Source organism: Lynx rufus, unplaced genomic scaffold, assembly GCF_022079265.1.
Source record: "Lynx rufus isolate CCGP_SWC_20201006 ecotype Redwood Valley unplaced genomic scaffold, mLynRuf1.p SCAF_41, whole genome shotgun sequence".
Taxonomy (NCBI): domain Eukaryota; kingdom Metazoa; phylum Chordata; class Mammalia; order Carnivora; family Felidae; genus Lynx; species Lynx rufus.
In genome coordinates, this window is record NW_025814858.1 from 2,874,262 (window position 1) to 2,893,492 (window position 19,231).

At 45.6% G+C, this 19,231-nt stretch overlaps 1 protein-coding gene across 1 annotated transcript; it reads left to right on the forward strand.

The window, feature by feature from the left end:
• Nucleotides 1–239: 239 nt before the first annotated feature.
• LOC124525419 (uncharacterized) lies at nucleotides 240–17,095 on the forward strand (the record flags this gene model as incomplete). Its single annotated transcript, XM_047097799.1, has 7 exons — nucleotides 240–317; nucleotides 748–810; nucleotides 12,946–13,129; nucleotides 13,475–13,621; nucleotides 15,440–15,583; nucleotides 15,701–16,017; nucleotides 16,438–17,095. Coding segments are annotated over exons 1-7 (1,591 nt in total), but the record flags the coding sequence as incomplete, so codon positions are not given.
• Nucleotides 17,096–19,231: the final 2,136 nt, after the last annotated feature.

The window sequence follows — 19,231 nt, forward strand, 5'->3', positions numbered from 1 at the left end:
ATGGATCCGCACCCAGGCAGCATGACAGAGATCATGATCCAAGCAGGAAGAAGGATACCATCCTTTTTCAGGAAACGAGGCACAGGGAGACCACACACCTAGGCAGGATGATGGATATGGTGATCCCAGGCAAAAAGAGAGATAAGGCCCTCCATGACAGGATGAGGGATACTGCACTACCAGACAGGATGAGAGAAATGGTTCCCCATGACGAAAGTGAGTTTGTGCTTCCTGCCACGATGACAGAGTCGGCGCTCCTGGAAAGCATGACAGAGGTAGAGGTCCTAGAGATGAAGGGGACCTCTATTCCAGGCATGGTGAGAGAGACATGTTCCTAGGCAAGATGTTGGAGAACATGCTCCCTGGCAGGATGAAGGATATGGTCTTATGAGGCAGGATGGTGAAGATCATGCCCCCATGATGGATGACCCATACGTGCTACCAGGCAGGTTTCTTAGACGGCACTCCAGTGCAAGATGAAAAGAAAAATCATTCTCCCAGGCACCAAGACAGGACGACGGAGATGGATGTCCCATGCAGGATGAAGGTAACCACTCTTCCAGGCAGGATAAGGAGATGTGCTCCAGGGAAAATGTTGGAGAAGATGCTCCCTGGGTGGATGATGAAGACAGTCTTCATAGGCAGGATGCTGGAGATTGTGCTCTGAGGAAGGGTGACAGATATGCAGTCCCAAGTAGAATTTGTAGATGGTACTCCAGCGTATGATGAAAGAGGTCCTTCTTCCAGACCCTGACATGGGATGAAAGAGATGATGCTCCCAAGCAGGATGACGATGATTGTTCTAGCAAGGTAAATGACCATAGGGTTCTCTGAAGCAGCATGCAAGATATGTGCTACCAGGTAGGATGAATAAAACAGCAGTCCCAGGCAGGTTGACTGACATCATGTTCCAGACGGTATGTCTGAGAACTTGAATTCCAGACAGAATGATATAGTTCATGTTGCTAAGCATGATGAAGTACGTCAGTCTCCCAGGCTGGAAGAGGGAGAGTCACCTCCAGTCAGGATTATGCAGACTGTGCTCAATGGCAGGATGAAAGAGATGGCCTTTCTATGCAGAACTATGGTTTCTCACACCCAGTAAGTATGACAGAGATGACACGTTCAGGCAGGAATTGTAGACTGCCCTACAGGGAGAAATGTTGGAGATCATGCTCCCAGGAAAATTCATGGAAATGATGGAAACCATTTTCCCAAAAGGAGAAAAAGGTGACACTCCCATGTTAGGAGACTGGGATTTCTCCTCAAGGCAATAAACCAGAAATCTTACTCTAGACATAATGAAACAGATCATGCTCTCAGGCAGTATAAGAGACACAGCAACAAAGGGAACATGATGGATATTGCTCTCCAGGGCAGGAAAATGTAGACAGCACATCCAGGCAGATTGAATGTATTCACACTCCCAGGTATAACGAAGGATACTGCACTCTCAGCTACGATAAATGATATCCTGGGGGAGGAGCCAGAAGGGCAGAACAGCATGGAAGCTTTTTGTGTGTCTCACATCCATGAAATACAGCCAGACCAACACTAAACCATCCTACACACCTAGAAACTGATTGGAAGTATAACACAACAATGTGCACAACCTGAACCACAGACTTCAGCAAGTATGCGACACAAAGAGCTGAGCTTGGGGAGCAAGAAGCCCCAAAAGGTAGGGAACCCATTTTGTGGGCAGAGAGAGGACGGAGACTGGGGGAGGGAGAAAACATACGGGAAAAGGACGCCTCTCCAAAAGCAGCTGGAGAGAAAGTAGAAAATTGGAAACACCCACAGGAACGAAACTAAAAAGGGAGAAAGGACCACGGAGAAAGCAGAGGATTTAAATTCCATTAAGACTGTAAACAAGCGGAGTGCAAAGGCTGCAACTCCTCAGCTCGATACCTGGCAGTGCTCTGGTAGGAAAGGTGAATCCCCAGGAACAGAGTGGGGTCTGGGAGGTTCTCAGGCCACATGGGGAAAAGTGGTTTCACTGCTGGAAGACCATTTGGTAGAGACTGTTGACGCCACCTGGTCCCAGAAGACCCTGGAAGACAGCCACATTCGCTGGTGCTGGGGCAAGGTTGTTGAGGGTGAAGCCTGGCGCCAGATCTGTGTTGCGATTTTCCATAATCCCTGAAACACTGATGCTACACTGTCTCGCGATCTTTTCTGGGGGCGGGCTGGCACCTGGCCACAGTGTCGGGGTACTGGCAACAGCAGAGTCCGGCGGGCATTCCTGGGTGCAGCCAACCTCCGCCGTTGCTTATTTGGCCATTGCTCGGTGAGACCCTCCCACAGAGGGGTGGAACAGATCAAAGCCGCAGTCTGTCAGATGTAAGGGGCTGGGGGAAAACAGCCGCATCTGAGACAAAACTTGGGACAGAGTACTGCCTTGGGCCTGGTCACGGAGAGTGCATAAGTGGGGAGTGGATGAGAGCTGAAGATGGAGGACCGGTGAGCGATTGAAGATCCAGGAGAACAGACTTGGTAACTGGGTGGCGCCATTTTCACCACTGGCACAATGCCTATGCGCTGGAACAATCAACCACAGTAGGCTAGCAGCGCCATCTAGTGGAGAGCAGAGCTGTTACATGAAGCCCTGCCCAACTGGGCCAACTTTGCTCTTCAAAAACAAAAACTCATCCCCGGCTTAATTTATGGACTACAAAGAGCTACATGGACTGATCTGTAGGGGAAAATGAAGCCATTTCAGTCCTACTTCAATCTGTTAGCAGTTTCATCTATTCATTTTTTTTCTTTTTTTCTCTTTTCCTTTTTCGTTGTTAGAATTCTTTTCTTTTTCTTGAATACAGAAAGAAAAAAACTCATTTTATTTTCAATTTTTATTAAAAAATATCTGTCTTTAGTTTTTGTTTGTAAAATTTTTCCCTTGTGTACTTTTTTTCAAATTCTACTTTACTTCTATCATTTTATTTTATTTTTTTTATATGAAGTTTATTGACAGATTGGTTTCCATACAACACCCAGTGCTCATCCCAAAAGGTGCCCTCCTCAATACCCATCACCCACCCGCCCCTCCCTCCCACCCCCCATCAACCCTCAGTTTGTTCTCAGTTTTTAACAGTCTCTTATGCTTTGGCTCTCTCCCACTCTAACCTCTTTTTTTTTTTTTTTCCTTCCTCTCCCCATTGGGTTTCTGTTAAGTTTCTCAGGATCCACATAAGAGTGAAACCATATGGTATCTGTCTTTCTCTGTATGGCTTATTTCACTTAGCATCACACTCTCCAGTTCCATCCACGTTGCTACAAAAGGCCATATTTCATTTTTTCTCATTGCCACGTAGTATTCCATTGTGTATATAAACCAAAATTTCTTTATCCATTCATCAGTTGATGGACATTTAGGCTCTTTCCATAATTTGGCTATTGTTGACAGTGCTGCTATGAACATTGGGGTACAAGTGCCCCTATGCATCAGTACTCCTGTATCCCTTGGGTAGATTCCTAGCAGTGCTATTGCTGGGTCATAGGGTAGGTCTATTTTTAATTTTCTGAGGAACCTCCACACTGCTTTCCAGAGCGGCTGCACCAATTTGCATTCCCACCAACAGTGCAAGAGGGTTCCCGTTTCTCCACATCCTCTCCAGCATCTATAGTCTCCTGATTTGTTCATTTTGACCACTCTGACTGGCGTGAGGTGATACCTGAGTGTGGTTTTGATTTGTATTTCCCTGATAAGGAGCGACGCTGAACATCTTTTCATGTGCCTGTTGGCCATCTGGATGTCTTCTTTAGAGAAGTGTCTATTCATGTTTTCTGCCCATTTCTTCACTGGGTTATTTGTTTTTCGTGTGTGGAGTTTGGTGAGCTCTTTATAGATTTTAGATACTAGCCCTTTGTCCGATATGTCATTTGCAAATATCTTTTCCCATTCCGTTGGTTGCCTTTTAGTTTTGTTGGTTGTTTCCTTGGCTGTGCAGAAGCTTTTTATCTTCATAAGGTCCCAGTAATTCACTTTTGCTTTTAATTCCCTTGCCTTTGGGGATGTGTCGAGTAAGAGATTGCTACGGCTGAGGTCAGAGAGGTCTTTTCCTGCTTTCTCCTCTAAGGTTTTGATGGTTTCCTGTCTCACATTTAGGTCCTTTATCCATTTTGAGTTTATTTTTGTAAATGGTGTGAGAAAGTGGTCTAGTTTCAACCTTCTGCATGTTGCTGTCCAGTTCTCCCAGCACCATTTGTTAAAGAGGCTGTCTTTTTTCCATTGGATGTTCTTCCCTGCTTTGTCAAAGATGAGTTGGCCATACGTTTGTGGGTCTAGTTCTGGGGTTTCTATTCTATTCCGTTGGTCTGTGTGTCTGTTTTTGTGCCAAAACCATGCTGTTTTGATGATGACAGCTTTGTAGTAGAGGCTGAAGTCTGGGATTGTGATGCCTCCTGCTTTGGTCTTCTTCTTCAAAATTCCTTTGGCTATTCGGGGCCTTTTGTGGTTCCATATGAATTTTAGGATTGCTTGTTCTAGTTTCGAGAAGAATGCTGGTGCAATTTTGATTGGGATTGCATTGAATGTGTAGATAGCTTTGGGTAGTATTGACATTTTGACAATATTTATTTTTCCAATCCATGAGCAGGGAATGTCTTTCCATTTCTTTAAATCTTCTTCAATTACCTTCATAAGCTTTCTATAGTTTTCAGCATACAGATCCTTTACATCTTTGGTTAGATTTTTTCCTAGGTATTTTATGCTTCTTGGTGCAATTGTGAATGGGATCAGTTTCTTTATTAGTCTTTCTGTTGCTTCATTGTTAGTGTATAAGAATGCAACTGATTTCTGTACATTGATTTTGTATCCTGCAACTTTGCTGAATTCATGTATCAGTTCTAGCAGACTTTTGGTGGAGTCTATCGGATTTTCCATGTATAATATCATGTCATCTGCAAAAAGCGAAAGCTTGACTTCATCTTTGCCAATTTTGATGCCTTTGATTTCCTTTTGTTGTCTGATTGCTGATGCTAGCACTTCCAGCACTATGTTAAACAACAACGGTGAGAGTGGGCATCCCTGTCGTGTTCCTGATCTCAGGGAAAAATCTATCATTTTATTTTAATCTACCTCAGTGTACTCACCTTTTCAAATATTCAAGCAATTTCCCTTTTTTCTTTGTTTTTCTTTTTTCTCTTTTTCATTTCTTTTTTTCTTGAAGGCAGAAAGAGAAAAACTTCATTTTTACTTTAAAATTCTTTTAGGGGCGCCTGGGTGGCGCAGTCAGTTGAGCGTCCGACTTCAGCCAGGTCACGATCTCGCGGTCCGGGAGTTCGAGCCCTGCGTCGGGCTCTGGGCTGATGGCTCAGAGCCTGGAGCCTGTTTCCGATTCTGTGTCTCCCTCTCTCTCTGCCCCTCCCCCGTTAATGCTCTGTCTCTCTCTGTCCCAAAAATAAAATAAAAACGTTGGAAAAAAAAATTAAAAAAAAAATAAATAAAAAATAAAATTATTTTAAAATATTTTTATTTAATTTTTATTACTCTATTTTTTTGCTTTTGTAATTTTTTTCAAATTCTATCTTACTCCCATCATTTTATTTCAACTACTACAGTGTTTTGACTTTTACAAATTTTCAAAATATTTCTTATTTTCTTTTTTCTTTTTTTATCTTTGTACTCTTTTTCATTTCTTTTCTTTTTTCTTAACTAAAAAAAACTAAATATTCATATTTCTTATTAATTTTTACTAAAAATATTTTTCTATAATTTTTATACTATATTCTCTACTATTGTGTATAACTTTTTCAAATTCTATTTTACCCACATCATCTCATTTTAGTCTACTTAAGTGTAATCATTTTCTCAAAGTCTCAAACGATTTCCGTCTTTTTTCACCCCCCCTTTTTTTTCATTTCTCTAATCTGTCAAACCACGTTAACACCCAGACCAAAGCACGCCTAGGGTGTAGCATCATCTATTAGATGTGTGTGTGTGTGTGTGTGTGTGTGTGTGTGTTTAATTTTTGATTTTAATATTATTTTATTTTAATTTTTTTTAATTTCAATTTTTCTACTTCATTAATTCCTTTTCTCCCTTCAAAATGACAAAACCAAGGAACTCACCCCAAAAGAAAGAGCGCAGAGAAATGACAGCCAGGGATTTAGCCAACACAGATACAAGAAACATGTCTCAACAAGAATTTAGAATCCCGATAACAAGAATACTAGCTGGAGTCGAACATAGATTAGAATCCCCTTCTGCAGAGAAAAGAGAAGTAAAAAATATCCAGAATTAAATTTAAAATGCTATAACTGTGCTGCAATCACAGATGGATGCAGTGGCGGTAAGGATGAACAAGGCAGAACAGAGAATCAGTTTTCTGAGAATATAGGGCACAAACTTATAGAGAAGAACGAAACAGAAACAAAGAGGGAGATTAAGGCAAAAGAGCACGATTTAAGAAGTAGAGAAATCAGTGACTCATTAAAAGGGAAAAACATCAGAGTCATAGAGGACCCAGAGGAGGAAGAGAGAGAAATAGGGGTAGAAAGGTTATGTGAGCAAATCATAGCAGAAAACTTTCCTAAAGTGTGGACAGGTACAGACATCAAAATCCAGGAAGCACAGAGGACTCCCATTAGATTCAACAAAAACCGACCATCAACAAGCCATATCATAGTCAAATTCACAAAATACTCAGGCAAGGAGAGAATAATGAAAGCAGCAAGGGAAAAAATAAAAAAGTCCCTAACCTACAAGGGAAGACACATCAGGTTTGCAGCAGACCTATCCACAGAAACTTGGCAGGCCACAAAGGAGTGGCGGAATATATATATATATACATATACATATACCTTTAGCATCATCCTAAAGCATCAGAATATACCTTCTTGTCCAGTGCACATGGAACATTCTCCAGAATAGACCATATACTGGGACACAAATCAGCCCTAAGTAAGTACAAAATGATCAAGATCATACCGTGCATATTCTCAGGCCACAATGATATGAAACTCAAATCAACCACAAGAAACAATTTGTAAAGGTAACACATACTTGGAGACCGAAGAACATCCTACCAAAAATTGAATGGGCTAACACAGAAGTGAAAGAGGAAATTAAGTATATGGAAGTCAATGAAAATGATAGCACCACAACCGAAAACATCTGCGATGCAGCAAAGGTGGTCATAAGAGGAACGTATATAGCAACGCAGGCCTTCCTAAAAAAGGAAGAACGATCTCAGAGACAAAACCTAACCTTATGCCTTAAGGAGCTGGAAAACAACACCAAATAAAACCCAAAAACACCAGAAGACAGGAAATAACACACATTAGAGCAGAAATTAATGGTATCAAAACCAAAAACAAACAAACAAACAAACACTAGAACAGATCAATGAAACCAGAAGCTGGTTCTTTGAAAGAATTAACAGAATTGATAAACCACTAGCCAGTTTGATCAAGAAGAAAAAGGAAAGGAACCAAATAAGCACAATCAAGAATGAAAGAGGTGAAATCACAACCAACACAACAGAAATTAAAACAATAATAAGAGAATATTATGAACAATTACATGCCACTAAAATGCACTATCTGGAAGAAATGGACAAATTCCTAGAAATATATACACTACCAAAGCTGAAACAGGAATAGATAGAAAATGTGAACAAACCCATAATCAGTAAGGAAATCGAATTAGTAATAAAAAAAAAATCTGCCAAAAAAACAAGATTCCAGGGCCAGATGGTTTTCCAGAGGAATTCTACCAAACACTTAAGGAAGAGTTAACACCTATTCTCTTGAAACTGTTCCAAAAAAATAGAAATGGAAGGACAACTTCCAAGCTCGTTCTATGAAGCCAGCGTTACCTTGATTCCAAAACCAGACAGAGACGCCACTAACAAAGAGAACTATAGACCAATTTCCCTGACGAACATGGATGCAAAGTTCCTCAACAAGGTATTAGCCAACCGGATCCAACAACATATTAAAAAAAAATTATTCACCGCAACCAACTGGAAGTTATACCTGGGATGCAGGGGTGGTTCCATATCCACAAAATAATTAATGTGATTCATCACATCAATAAAAGAAAGGACAAGAACCATATGGTCTTCTCAATAGGTGCAGAAAAAGCATTTGAAAAAATACAGCAACATTTCTTGATAAAATCCCTCAAGAAAGTAGGGATAGAAGGAGCCTAACTGGAGATCATAAAAGCCATATATGAACGACCCAACGCTAACATCATCCTCAATAGGGAAAAACTGAGAACTTTCCCCCTAAGGTCAGAACAAGACAGAGATGTTCACTATCTCCACTATTATTCAACAGAGAATTAATTGGAAGTCTTAGCCTCTGCAATCAGGCAACACAAAGAAATAAAAGGCATCCAAATCAGCCAGGAGGAGGTCAAACTTTCACTCTTCACAGATGACATGATACTCGATATGGAAAACCCAAAAGATTCCACCCCAAAACTGCTAGAACTGATCCATGGATTCAGCAAAGTTGCAGGATATAAAATCAATGCACAGAAATAGGTTGCATTCCTATACACCAACAACGAAGCCACAGAAAGAGAAATCAAGGAATTGATCCCATTTACAGTTGCACAAAAACCCACAAAATACCTAGGAATAAATCTAACGAAAGAGGTGGAAAATCCATACACTGAAAACAATAAAAAGCTTATGAAAGAAACTGAAGAAGATACACAAGGAAATGGAAAAAGATTCCATGCTCCTGGATAGGAAGAACATCTATTGTTAAAATGTCGATACCACCCAAAGCAATCTACGTATTCAACGCAATCCCTATCAAAGTAACACCAACATTCTTCACAGAGCTAGAACAAATAATCCTAAAATTTGTTTGGAACCAGAAAAGACCCCGAATACCCAAAGCAATCTTGAAAAAGAAAACCAAAGCAGGAGGCCTCACAATCCCAGACTTCAAGCTATAGTTGATGATACAAAGCTGTAATCATCATCACGACAGTATGATACTGGCACAACAACAGACACTCAGATCAATGGAACAGAATGGAGAACCCAGAAATGGACCAGCAAACATATGTCCAACTAATCTTTGACAAAGATGAAAGACTATCCAATGGAATAAAGACAGTCTCTTCAGCCAGTGGTGCTGGGAAAAGTGGACAGCGACATGCAGAAGAATGAACCTGGACCACTTTCTTAGTCCATACACAAAAACAAACTCAAAATGATGAAAGACCTAAATGTAAGACAGGAAGCCACCGAAAGCCTCGAGGAGCAGCAGGCAAAAGTCTCTTTGATCTTGGCCCCAGCAACTTCTTACTCAACATGTCCTCTGGAGAGAAGGGAAACAACAAAAACGAATTTCCGGGACCTCATCAAAATAAAAACGTCTGCACAGCGTAGGAAACAATCAGCAAATCTAAAAGGCTAGTGAAAGAATGGGAGAAGATATTTGCAAGTAACATATCAGATAAAGGGTTCGTATCCAAAATCTATAAAGAACTTATCAAACTCAAACCCCCCAAAAAGCAAATGATCCAGTGAAGAAGTGGGCAAAAGACATGAATAGACCCTTCTCCAAAGAAGACATCCAGATGGCCAACTGACACGTGAAAAAATGCTCAATTTCATTCATCATCAGTGAAATACAAGTAAAAACACAATGAGATACTACCTTACACCTGTCAGAATGGCTAACGTTAGCAAGTCAGGCAACAACAGATGTTGCTGACCATGCAGAGAAAGAGGATCACTGTTGCATCATTGGTGGGAATGCAAGATGGTGCAGCCATTCTGGAAAACAGTATGGAGGTTCTTCAAAAACTAAAGTAGAACTATCCTGTGAGGCAGCAATTGCAATATCCAAGGGATACGAATATGCTGTTTCGAAGGGGCACATGCTCCCCAATGTTTATAGCAGCACTATCGACAATAGCCAAAGTATGGAAAGAGTCCAAACATATACATATATATACATACATATATACATATACAAATATACACATATACATATACACATATACACATACACATACACATGTGTGTGTATATATATCCATATATATGTATATATATGGATATATATACATGTATGTACACATATATATACACACATATATATATGTGTGTGTATACACACACACACACACACACACATACACACATATATATACACACATATATATATACACACACACATATGTATGTATATGGTGACAGATTCACCGGAGGCAGAAAAAAGGAGACAGAAGTTTATTGGTGTCTTGGGTCAGGACAGAGGGGGAGGGAGAGGCCGTCTGTCATGCAGTGGAGGTGCGGGGCTGTCTTCCAGGGGGAAGGTGAGCAGGCAGGGCTCGTCGCTGTTTTGAGGCAGGTCACCCGATGGGCCTGTTTGTGTTCAGGCAGGCAGTGGGAGGTGGCCACTGTGGGCCCTTCTCCCTTCACTCGGGTTTCCACTGCTCCGGTTGGTGGCGCGATGCGACCTCTGCCCACAGCATCTGCCCCGTGGACACAGCACGCCGTTCCTGGAGGATGGTCACTCGGCCCAGAGTCCAAGCCTGACAGCCAGGGATGCGCAGGCTGCTGTCTTGATGGAGGAGGAGCAAGAACACGACTTCTACTTGATCTAAGCTGCGTGGGGCCCACACTACTCCACGCCATTGTTCAGAGCTATTGGCAGGGAGCCCGCCGGTTCTCTTTCCCCCGTTTCCCACTCTTCCTGAGCACTCCACGGGGCTGTCTCTATGCCCGGCTTTGCAGGGCACTGCACGGAACTCAGGCTCCTGAGATGCAAAACACAAAGGCAGTGGAGAGGACTAGAAGCAGCCTGCGACTACCTGCCATGTGTGGCTGGGCCCCCGGCACCGTCCCTGGCCTTTGAAACCGCCAGCCCACGCGGTGCAGCCAGGACATATGCCTTCCTGTTGTGCATCTCTGATCCAGGGCTGGAGGGCTCCTAGCCAGCCCTCCTGTCTGTTGAGCATGATGACGTGGGAAACAAGCATAAGTAAACTTGAACAGAAAGCAGGAGACTCTAGAGGGAGGACGTGCGCAAGGCAGGCCCATTGCAGACCTTTGCGCGGGAGGACACCAGGCGCCTCTTTGAAGGTTTGGCTTAGAGGGAGTTGTCTTGGTGCCTCTTCTGCCAGAGCAGACGCCTGTGTCCCCTGCTGGACATGTGCAGCGTGGGCTGGGCCCTGCAGGTTTTCAGACCACGCGGTCAAACAAAGCCGCTTCCTCAGTGCCCACCCAAGGTCTCCTTGAGCAGGGACAGTGTCTCTGCCCTCCGAAGGCTTCCAAGACTTGGGAGCTATGCCTCCCAAGGCTGCAGCTTTCTGCCGTGTGGCACTCGCAGCCACTGTCACCAGCCGGCTCCGGGTGACAGCCAGTCACACTCCAGTGACTTCCTTCCATGTTGCCCAGAACATCTTCAGAGTGAAAGGGAGTCTCCAATTATGTACTCTCTTTTCTTTTTCTTTTTTCTTTTCTTTCCAAACCCAGACAATGTTCGGTAATTAATGGCATATTTTAAGTACACCAGGGAGATTTGCATTTTTCAACAAGGGAGGAAGTAACAGCACACGTACAAATACGAGTTCACACTCAGGCTGCTTCCGGGCTGGCAATCCAAGGACCTGTTGGAAGAAAGTGAAAGGCCTGAGAAAATTAAAACTTAAAAGCTTAAGTTATGGGAAACTGAAACCTAACCAAGCTTAACCAGCTTGTTCCGCTTCTGTACAATTGCTTGGCGCGCCCCTGTATTTCTGATCAATCATAGTTGCCTGGCACAACCGTATATTCTTGATCAACCATTGTTACTTGGCACATCCGTGGATTTCTGATCAATCGTTATTGCTTAGCACATCCGTGTATTCCTGATTTTCCCATGACTTGTTTGTACCTGTCTATAAAAGGGGTGTAAAAACCTCTCTCAGGACCTCTCGGCGTCACCGGCAACGAGGGCGCAGAGGTCCAGGTTCGAACCTGCAATAAATGACCCTTGCTGCTTAGCTTTGACTCTGGATTCTGGTGGTTCGTTTTTGGGGGTCTTTTAGACTCTGGGCGTTTCATTTGGTGCATTGGCCGGGAAGGCCCTCCCCCAAACCCACCAGACCCCAAGTCAACGGGTCATTTCTGAGACCGATCGGTGAGTTAGCCGGCTCTGTCTGTGTCTGTGTCTGTATCTGTGTCTGTGTCTGTATCTGTGTCTGTGTCTGTGTCAGTTGTCTGACCGTTTCTGGCTCTCCCGTGCGGGATCTGTATCAGTGACTGATCTAGCCCTGGCGGACGCGCTATAGGGCAGTCAGTGGGGACCAATAGGAGACGTCCTCTGGCTCCCGTCTGGGGCACTATTTTGGCCCATCAGAACTCTTTGTTCGGGTTACGGACACCCGTTCTGTATCTGGTCTCTTCTCCAAGGCACTTTCTGTTTGCCGCCACGCTTGCGATTTAACTTGTCTCTTCTCCCCTGCAGGTGTATCCAACTCGCTTCCGGAACAGAAACTAACTTGGCCCATTTATTTTTTCCTATACAGGCTATGGGACAAAACCAGAGTACACCTCTCTCCCTTCTTCTAGCTAATTTCAAGGATGTTCAGGCTAGAGGCCATAACCTAAGCCTGGACATCCGCCGGTCAAGACTCATCACTTTCTGCCAGTCAGAGTGGCCCACTTTCGGGGTGGGCTGGCCTACTGAGGGCACTTTTTGTTTGCCTATAGTTGCCAAGGTAAGGGCCAAAACCCTCTGGCCAGGAGAGGAAGGTCACCCAGACCAGGTTCCCTACATCCTCTTCTGGCAAGATCTTATTGAGAACCCTCCACCCTGGATGTCCCCCTTCCTTTCCTCAGGGTCCTGTAAGATTCTCGCGGCCCGCTCCACTGACCCAACCAAGCCGCGACCCCCTCAGCACCCCTAAATCCCATATTGCCCGATAGCCAGGACCTACTATCCCTGGACCCTCCACCCTATCTACCCCCTCCCCTTGCACCCCAGGCCCTGCCCGCAGCAGCTGCCCCACCAATTGCCCCGCTGGTTGCCCCTCAAGGGGAACCGGGGGAGCAGGAAGCGGCAGCTGTGCCAGAACCAGGGAGGCTACAAGCAGCGGCCGCACCAAGCCCTATTGAAAATGTAACCAACCATGAAGGGCCAGCCGGCCGAACTCGCGGGCGCACCCAGCGTGAGCCAAGCTCTCGCTTCCCCGACTCCACTGTAGCCTTACCCCTGTGGGAAATAGGACCCCCCGATGAAATGGGCAATCCCCGACTCCAGTATTGGCCCTTTTCCACCAGTTACCTTTATAATTGGAAAATTCAAAACGCTCGGTTTTCTGATAACCCTAAAGATCTTATAGCCCTCCTAGAGAGCATAATGTTCACCCACCAGCCTACCTGGGATGACTGCCAACAGCTTTTGCGAATCCTATTTACCACGGAGGAGAGAGAGAGAATTCAACTTGAAGCGCGGAAGCTGGTCCCCGGGGAAGACGGTCGACCCACTGTTAACCCTGACCTCATTAATGCAGCATTTCCCCTGACTCGGCCTGACTGGAACTACAACGCGGCAGAAGGTAGGGGACGACTGCTCATTTATCGCCAGACTCTAATGGCGGGTCTCCGGGCTGCAGCACGCAAGCCCACTAATCTGGCCAAGGTGTACTCGGTAGTACAAGGTAAGACAGAGAGCCCTGTCACCTTTTTAGAGAGATTAATGGAAGCCTTTAGGCAGTACACTCCCATGGACCCTGAGGCTCCTGAAAATCAGGCTGCTGTTGTAATGTCATTTGTAAACCAGGCTGCCCCTGATATCAAAAAGAAACTCCAAAAATTAGAGGATTTAGAAGGAAAACAGATCCAAGATTTACTCCGCATTGCTCAGCGAGTATATAATAATCGGGACGCTCCAGAGGATAAGCAGCTCAAAGCTACCAGGGAAATGACTAAAGTTTTAGCCGCCATAGTTCAAAAGGATCAAGGGCCCACAGGAGAACAGAAAACTTGCCCCCCTAGGCGCCCCCTAGACAAAGACCAATGCGCCTACTGTAAAGAAAGAGGACATTGGATTCGTGACTGTCCCAAAAAGAAACAACTGCGCTCGGGGTCAAAGCCATGGCAAACCAAAGCGGCCCCCATCCTATTTACCCAGAACTCAGAATAGGGGAGACGGGGTTCGGACCCCCTCCCCGAACCCAGGGTAATCCTACAAGTGGAGGGGACCCCTGTGCAATTCCTCGTGGACACAGGAGCACAGCATTCAGTACTCACTATCCCTCATGGCAAAATCTCTGATAAGTCCTCCTGGGTCCAAGGAGCTACAGGAACTAAAAAATATCCTTGGACCACCCAATGAACCGTGGATCTAGGGACAGGAAGGGTAACCCACTCCTTTTTGGTCATCCCAGATAATCCCTGCCCCTTGCTGGGAAGAGATCTCCTCACAAAAATGGGAGTTCAAATTCACTTTCAGCCCGGAGGGCCTAAAGTAACTGACTCCCAGGACCAACCCATCTCGGTCCTCACCATACGACTGGATGAATATCGGCTTCACCAAACTCCACCCTTCCCGGAACAGGATATTAGCTATTGGCTCCACTTGTGTCCCGGAGCCTGGGCAGAAACCGGGGGAATAGGGCTGGCAAAACATCGTCCTGCTCTATTCATAGAAGTTAAGCCAGGGGCCGACCCTGTGAGGGTCAAGCAGTACCCCATGTCAGCAGAGGCCAGGCTGGGCATTACCCCACATATCCGTCGTCTCCTCGACGTCGAAATCCTTAGACCATGTCATTCGGCATGGAATACCCCTTTGTTGCCTGTGCGCAAGCCTAATAGTGGAGATTATCGGCCAGTACAAGACCTAAGAGAGGTCAACAAACGGGGTATGGACATACACCCTACTGTGCCCAACCCTTATACTCTTCTCAGTACCCGCAGCCCAGACAAACGATGGTATACTGTTCTTGATTTAAAAGATGCCTTTTTCAGCCTGCCCTTGGCCCCCAAGAGCCAAGATATCTTTGCATTCGAATGGGCGGACCCGGAAAGAGGCATAAATGGACAACTCACCTGGACCCGACTTCCACAAGGATTGAAAAACTCCCCCACCCTATTTGATGAAGCCCTCCACGAAGATTTAAGTGAGTACCGGAAATTAAACCCAAATGTGTCTCTCCTACAATATGTAGATGACCTCCTTGTTGCAGCCGAGACCCGAGAAGCCTGCCTCGTGGGGACAAAAAACCTCCTACAGACGCTGGAGAACCTAGGGTACCGCGCGTCCGCTAAGAAGGCCCAAATCTGCAAGCCTGAGGTAATATATCTGGGGTACTTACTAAAAGGAGGACAAAGATGGCTCACTGATGCTCGGAAAGAGACTGTCCTCCGCATCCCGCGACCCAACACGCCTCGACAGGTAAGAGAATTCCTGGGGTCTGCGGGATTCTGCCGATTGTGGATCCCAGGTTTTGCTGAAATGGCCAAACCCCTTTACGCAGTTTCTAAAAACCAACCATCATTTAAATGGTCTGAGGAAGCTGAGCAGGCATTCCAACAGATAAAGAGAGCTCTCCTATCGGCCCCGGCTCTGGGACTGCCCGATATCTCTAAACCTTTCCACTTATATGTGGATGAGCACCAAGGTATAGCCAAGGCAGTGCTAACCCAGCATTTAGGTCCATGGCCCAGACCAGTGGCCTATCTTTCAAAAAAACTGGACCCTGTAGCCGCAGGATGGCCCCCTTGTCTCCGGATAATAGCGGCTACAGCCCTAATGGTTAAAGATGCTGATAAGCTGTCCCTGGGTCAAGAGTTACATGTCACCACACCCCACGCCATTGAAGGAGTACTCAAGCAGCCCCCTGATAGGTGGATGAGCAATGCTCGGATGGTCCACTATCAGGGACTCCTGTTAAATCCTTTGCGGATCACATACACCCCTCCCCGAACTTTAAATCCAGCCTCGCTGCTACCCGACCCTGACCTGGACTCCCCGCTCCATGACTGTGCCGACGTCCTAGCACAGATCCATGGAACAAGGGAAGACCTACAGGACCGGCCATTACCTGATGCTGAGGTCACCTGGTTTACTGACGGAAGCAGCTTCGTCCATCAAGGACAGAGGTATGCAGGGGCAGCAGTGACATCTGAGACTGAAGTGATATGGGCAAAGGCTCTGCCCCCAGGGACTTCTGCCCAAAGGGCAGAACTAATTGCATTAACCCAAGCATTAAAAATGGGGCAGGACCGCAAAGTGACTATATATACGGACAGCCGGTATGCCTTTGCTACGGCCCACATACATGGGGCAATATACCGTGAGAGGGGACTACTCACTGCTGAAGGCAAAGACATCAAAAATAAAGATGAAATTCTGGCCCTATTGGCCGCTATTTGGGCCCCTAAAAAATTGGCCATAGTACATTGCCCAGGTCACCAAAAAATAACTGATTCAGTCTCTCGAGGGAATAACCTCGCTGACCAGACTGCATGCCAGGTAGCACAAAACCCCATTCAAGTACTCCCTACGCAGCTACCAGACCCAGGGCCCCGAGATTTACCCCCACAGCCTGAATACTCAGAAGATGATCTTATCTGGATGCGCAAGCTCCCCATGACCCAAGTTACAGATGGATGGTGGAGGGACTCTAGAGACCGCCTTATCCTTCCCGAAAAATTGGGCCATGCAATCCTGACAAAAATACACCACTCTACCCATTTGGGGCCCCGAAGACTTCAAGATCTCCTCAGACAATCTCAAGTGGTATTAAGAGACATCTCTGACCAGACGGAAAGGGTTGTGTCAGCCCGTTCCACATGTCAACTCCAAAACGCGCACCCACACACCACAGTCCAAGGCCACCGAAAAAGAGGAACCATACCAGGAGCCCACTGGGAAGTGGACTTCACCGAGGTAAAGCCCGGCAAATACGGCTATAAATACTTACTAGTGTTCATAGACACTTTTTCAGGATGGACTGAAGCCTTTCCAACCAAGAAGGAAACGGCGCAGATAGTAGCCAAAAAGATCCTAGAGGAAATCCTGCCCAGGTATGGTTTTCCAGTCATGATAGGGTCAGACAATGGACCTGCATTCATCTCTAAGGTAAGTCAGGGATTGGCTTCCGTACTTGGGGCAGATTGGAAATTACATTGTGCCTACCGGCCCCAAAGCTCAGGACAAATAGAAAGAATGAATAGAACATTAAAAGAGACCCTTACTAAATTGACTATGGAGACTGGCGCTAATTGGGTAGAGTTACTCCCCTACGCTCTGTACAGGGTTCGCAACTCCCCATACAAGTTGGGCCTTACACCCTATGAAATCATGTTTGGCAGACCCACACCTATTATACCTAATCTTAAGTCAAACCTCATTCAATTAGACCAGGATAACAGCCTCTTGTCTTCTCTCAGGGCTCTACAACGGGTTCATGAGGCCGTGTGGCCTAAACTAAAAGAACTGTATGAGACAGAGCTCCCACCCACTCCTCATCAGTATCATCCAGGAGACTGGGTCCTCGTCAAGCGACACAGACAAGAAAACCTCGAACCCAGGTGGAAAGGACCTTACCAAATCATCCTGACGACTCCCACTGCCATCAAGGTAGATAACCTCCCCACCTGGATTCACCACACCCACGTAAAACCTGTCGACCTGCTGTCTGACTTAGTGGGACACACTGATAAAAATATTACTTGGACTGTAAACCGGAGTAAGAAAAACCCCCTCAAACTAACCTTGCGCTGTGCCTCCCCTAAACATGTTCAAGATAGCAACCCTTGTCCTACTAGCCCTCAACCTTAAACTCCTAGAGGGAGGACTAAATGCCCCCGTTGACAAACAGAAATTGTATGAAGTTCTGTATGGGAGGCCCTGTGATTGCAGAGGTGGCATAGTTAAAACCCTTACCCTGCCACATGGTAAAAGACTAATAGCTGGCTCTGTAGGAAGGGGTGGTCACTATCAGCGAATATACACTCAAACCCAAGACTGTGGGACCACAATTGCTCACTCAACCCAGACCTATGATATCACAGGACCCCAAAAACAGCAGTGGTTATGTGTTGACAAACCTAAACCCCTGCCCCCCACAGCAGAATGCCCTTGCTCTACTTTCCAGGAATCGATGCATAGTTCTTGTTATGACTCCTATCAGCAATGTATAGGGCCAGACAATTCCACAACCTACTTTACAGCTATCCTACAGAGTGTCAGGGCAGCAAAAGCTAATGATAATAACATGCAACTTCAGGCTGGCTGCCGTGGCTCAGTGGGAGAAGCCGTCTGCTGGAACCCTCGAGCCCCCATACATGTGTCTGATGGCGGAGGACCCCAAGACACTGTCAGACAGATAGAAACGCAAGCGAAACTTAAAGAAATTGCAAAACACATGTATCCACAGCTTAATTACCACCCCCTAATTCTCACTAGGCACGACCCTTATGAGTTAGACCCTCAGACAATGTGTATCCTAGAAGCCACTTTCTCACTCGTAAACATCTCTAACCTGAGTCTAGCCCAAGATTGTTGGCTTTGCCTGCCCCGGCGGACTCCCCGACCCATCGCCATCCCCACTGAAATTAATATCAGCATAACCAATGACTGCTTACCTTCTTCCCTACTTGACCCCTTCCCCGTTCAGTTCATTAGCCCATTCAATGCCTCGTGCTTTAAAAATAACCTTACCTCCCAGAATGACAACATAGACGTAGGAATCGTATCCCTTGCCCAATGCCACCAGTACATCATTATCAACTCCTCGTTATGCAGTACCAACACTACCGTTTTTGTCTGTGGAAATAACCAAGCCTACACTTATCTACCTCATAATTGGACTGGAATATGTATCCTGGTCACCTTACTGCCAGATATTGACTTGGTTACAGGAAAAACCCCCATGCCCATTCCTAGTCTAGATTTTGTAGCTGGCAGATCCAAATGAGCTGTGGCTGTTATCCCCCTCCTGGCAGGCCTAGGAATTACAGGCGCATTAGCTGCCGGGACAGCAGGATTAGGAGTCTCTATACACTCCTATCTTCGACTTTCTCGGCAGCTAATTAACGATGTCGAAGCCTTGTCAGGGACAATCCAAGATCTGCAGGATCAGCTAGATTCCCTAGCAGAGGTGGTGTTACAAAATAGAAGAGGGTTAGATCTGCTAACCGCAGAACAAGGCGGCATCTGCTTAGCCCTACAAGAAAAATGTTGCTTTTATGCCAATAAATCAGGAATAGTTTGGACCAAAATTAAACAGCTCCAAGAGGACCTCGCACGCCGACGAAAAGAA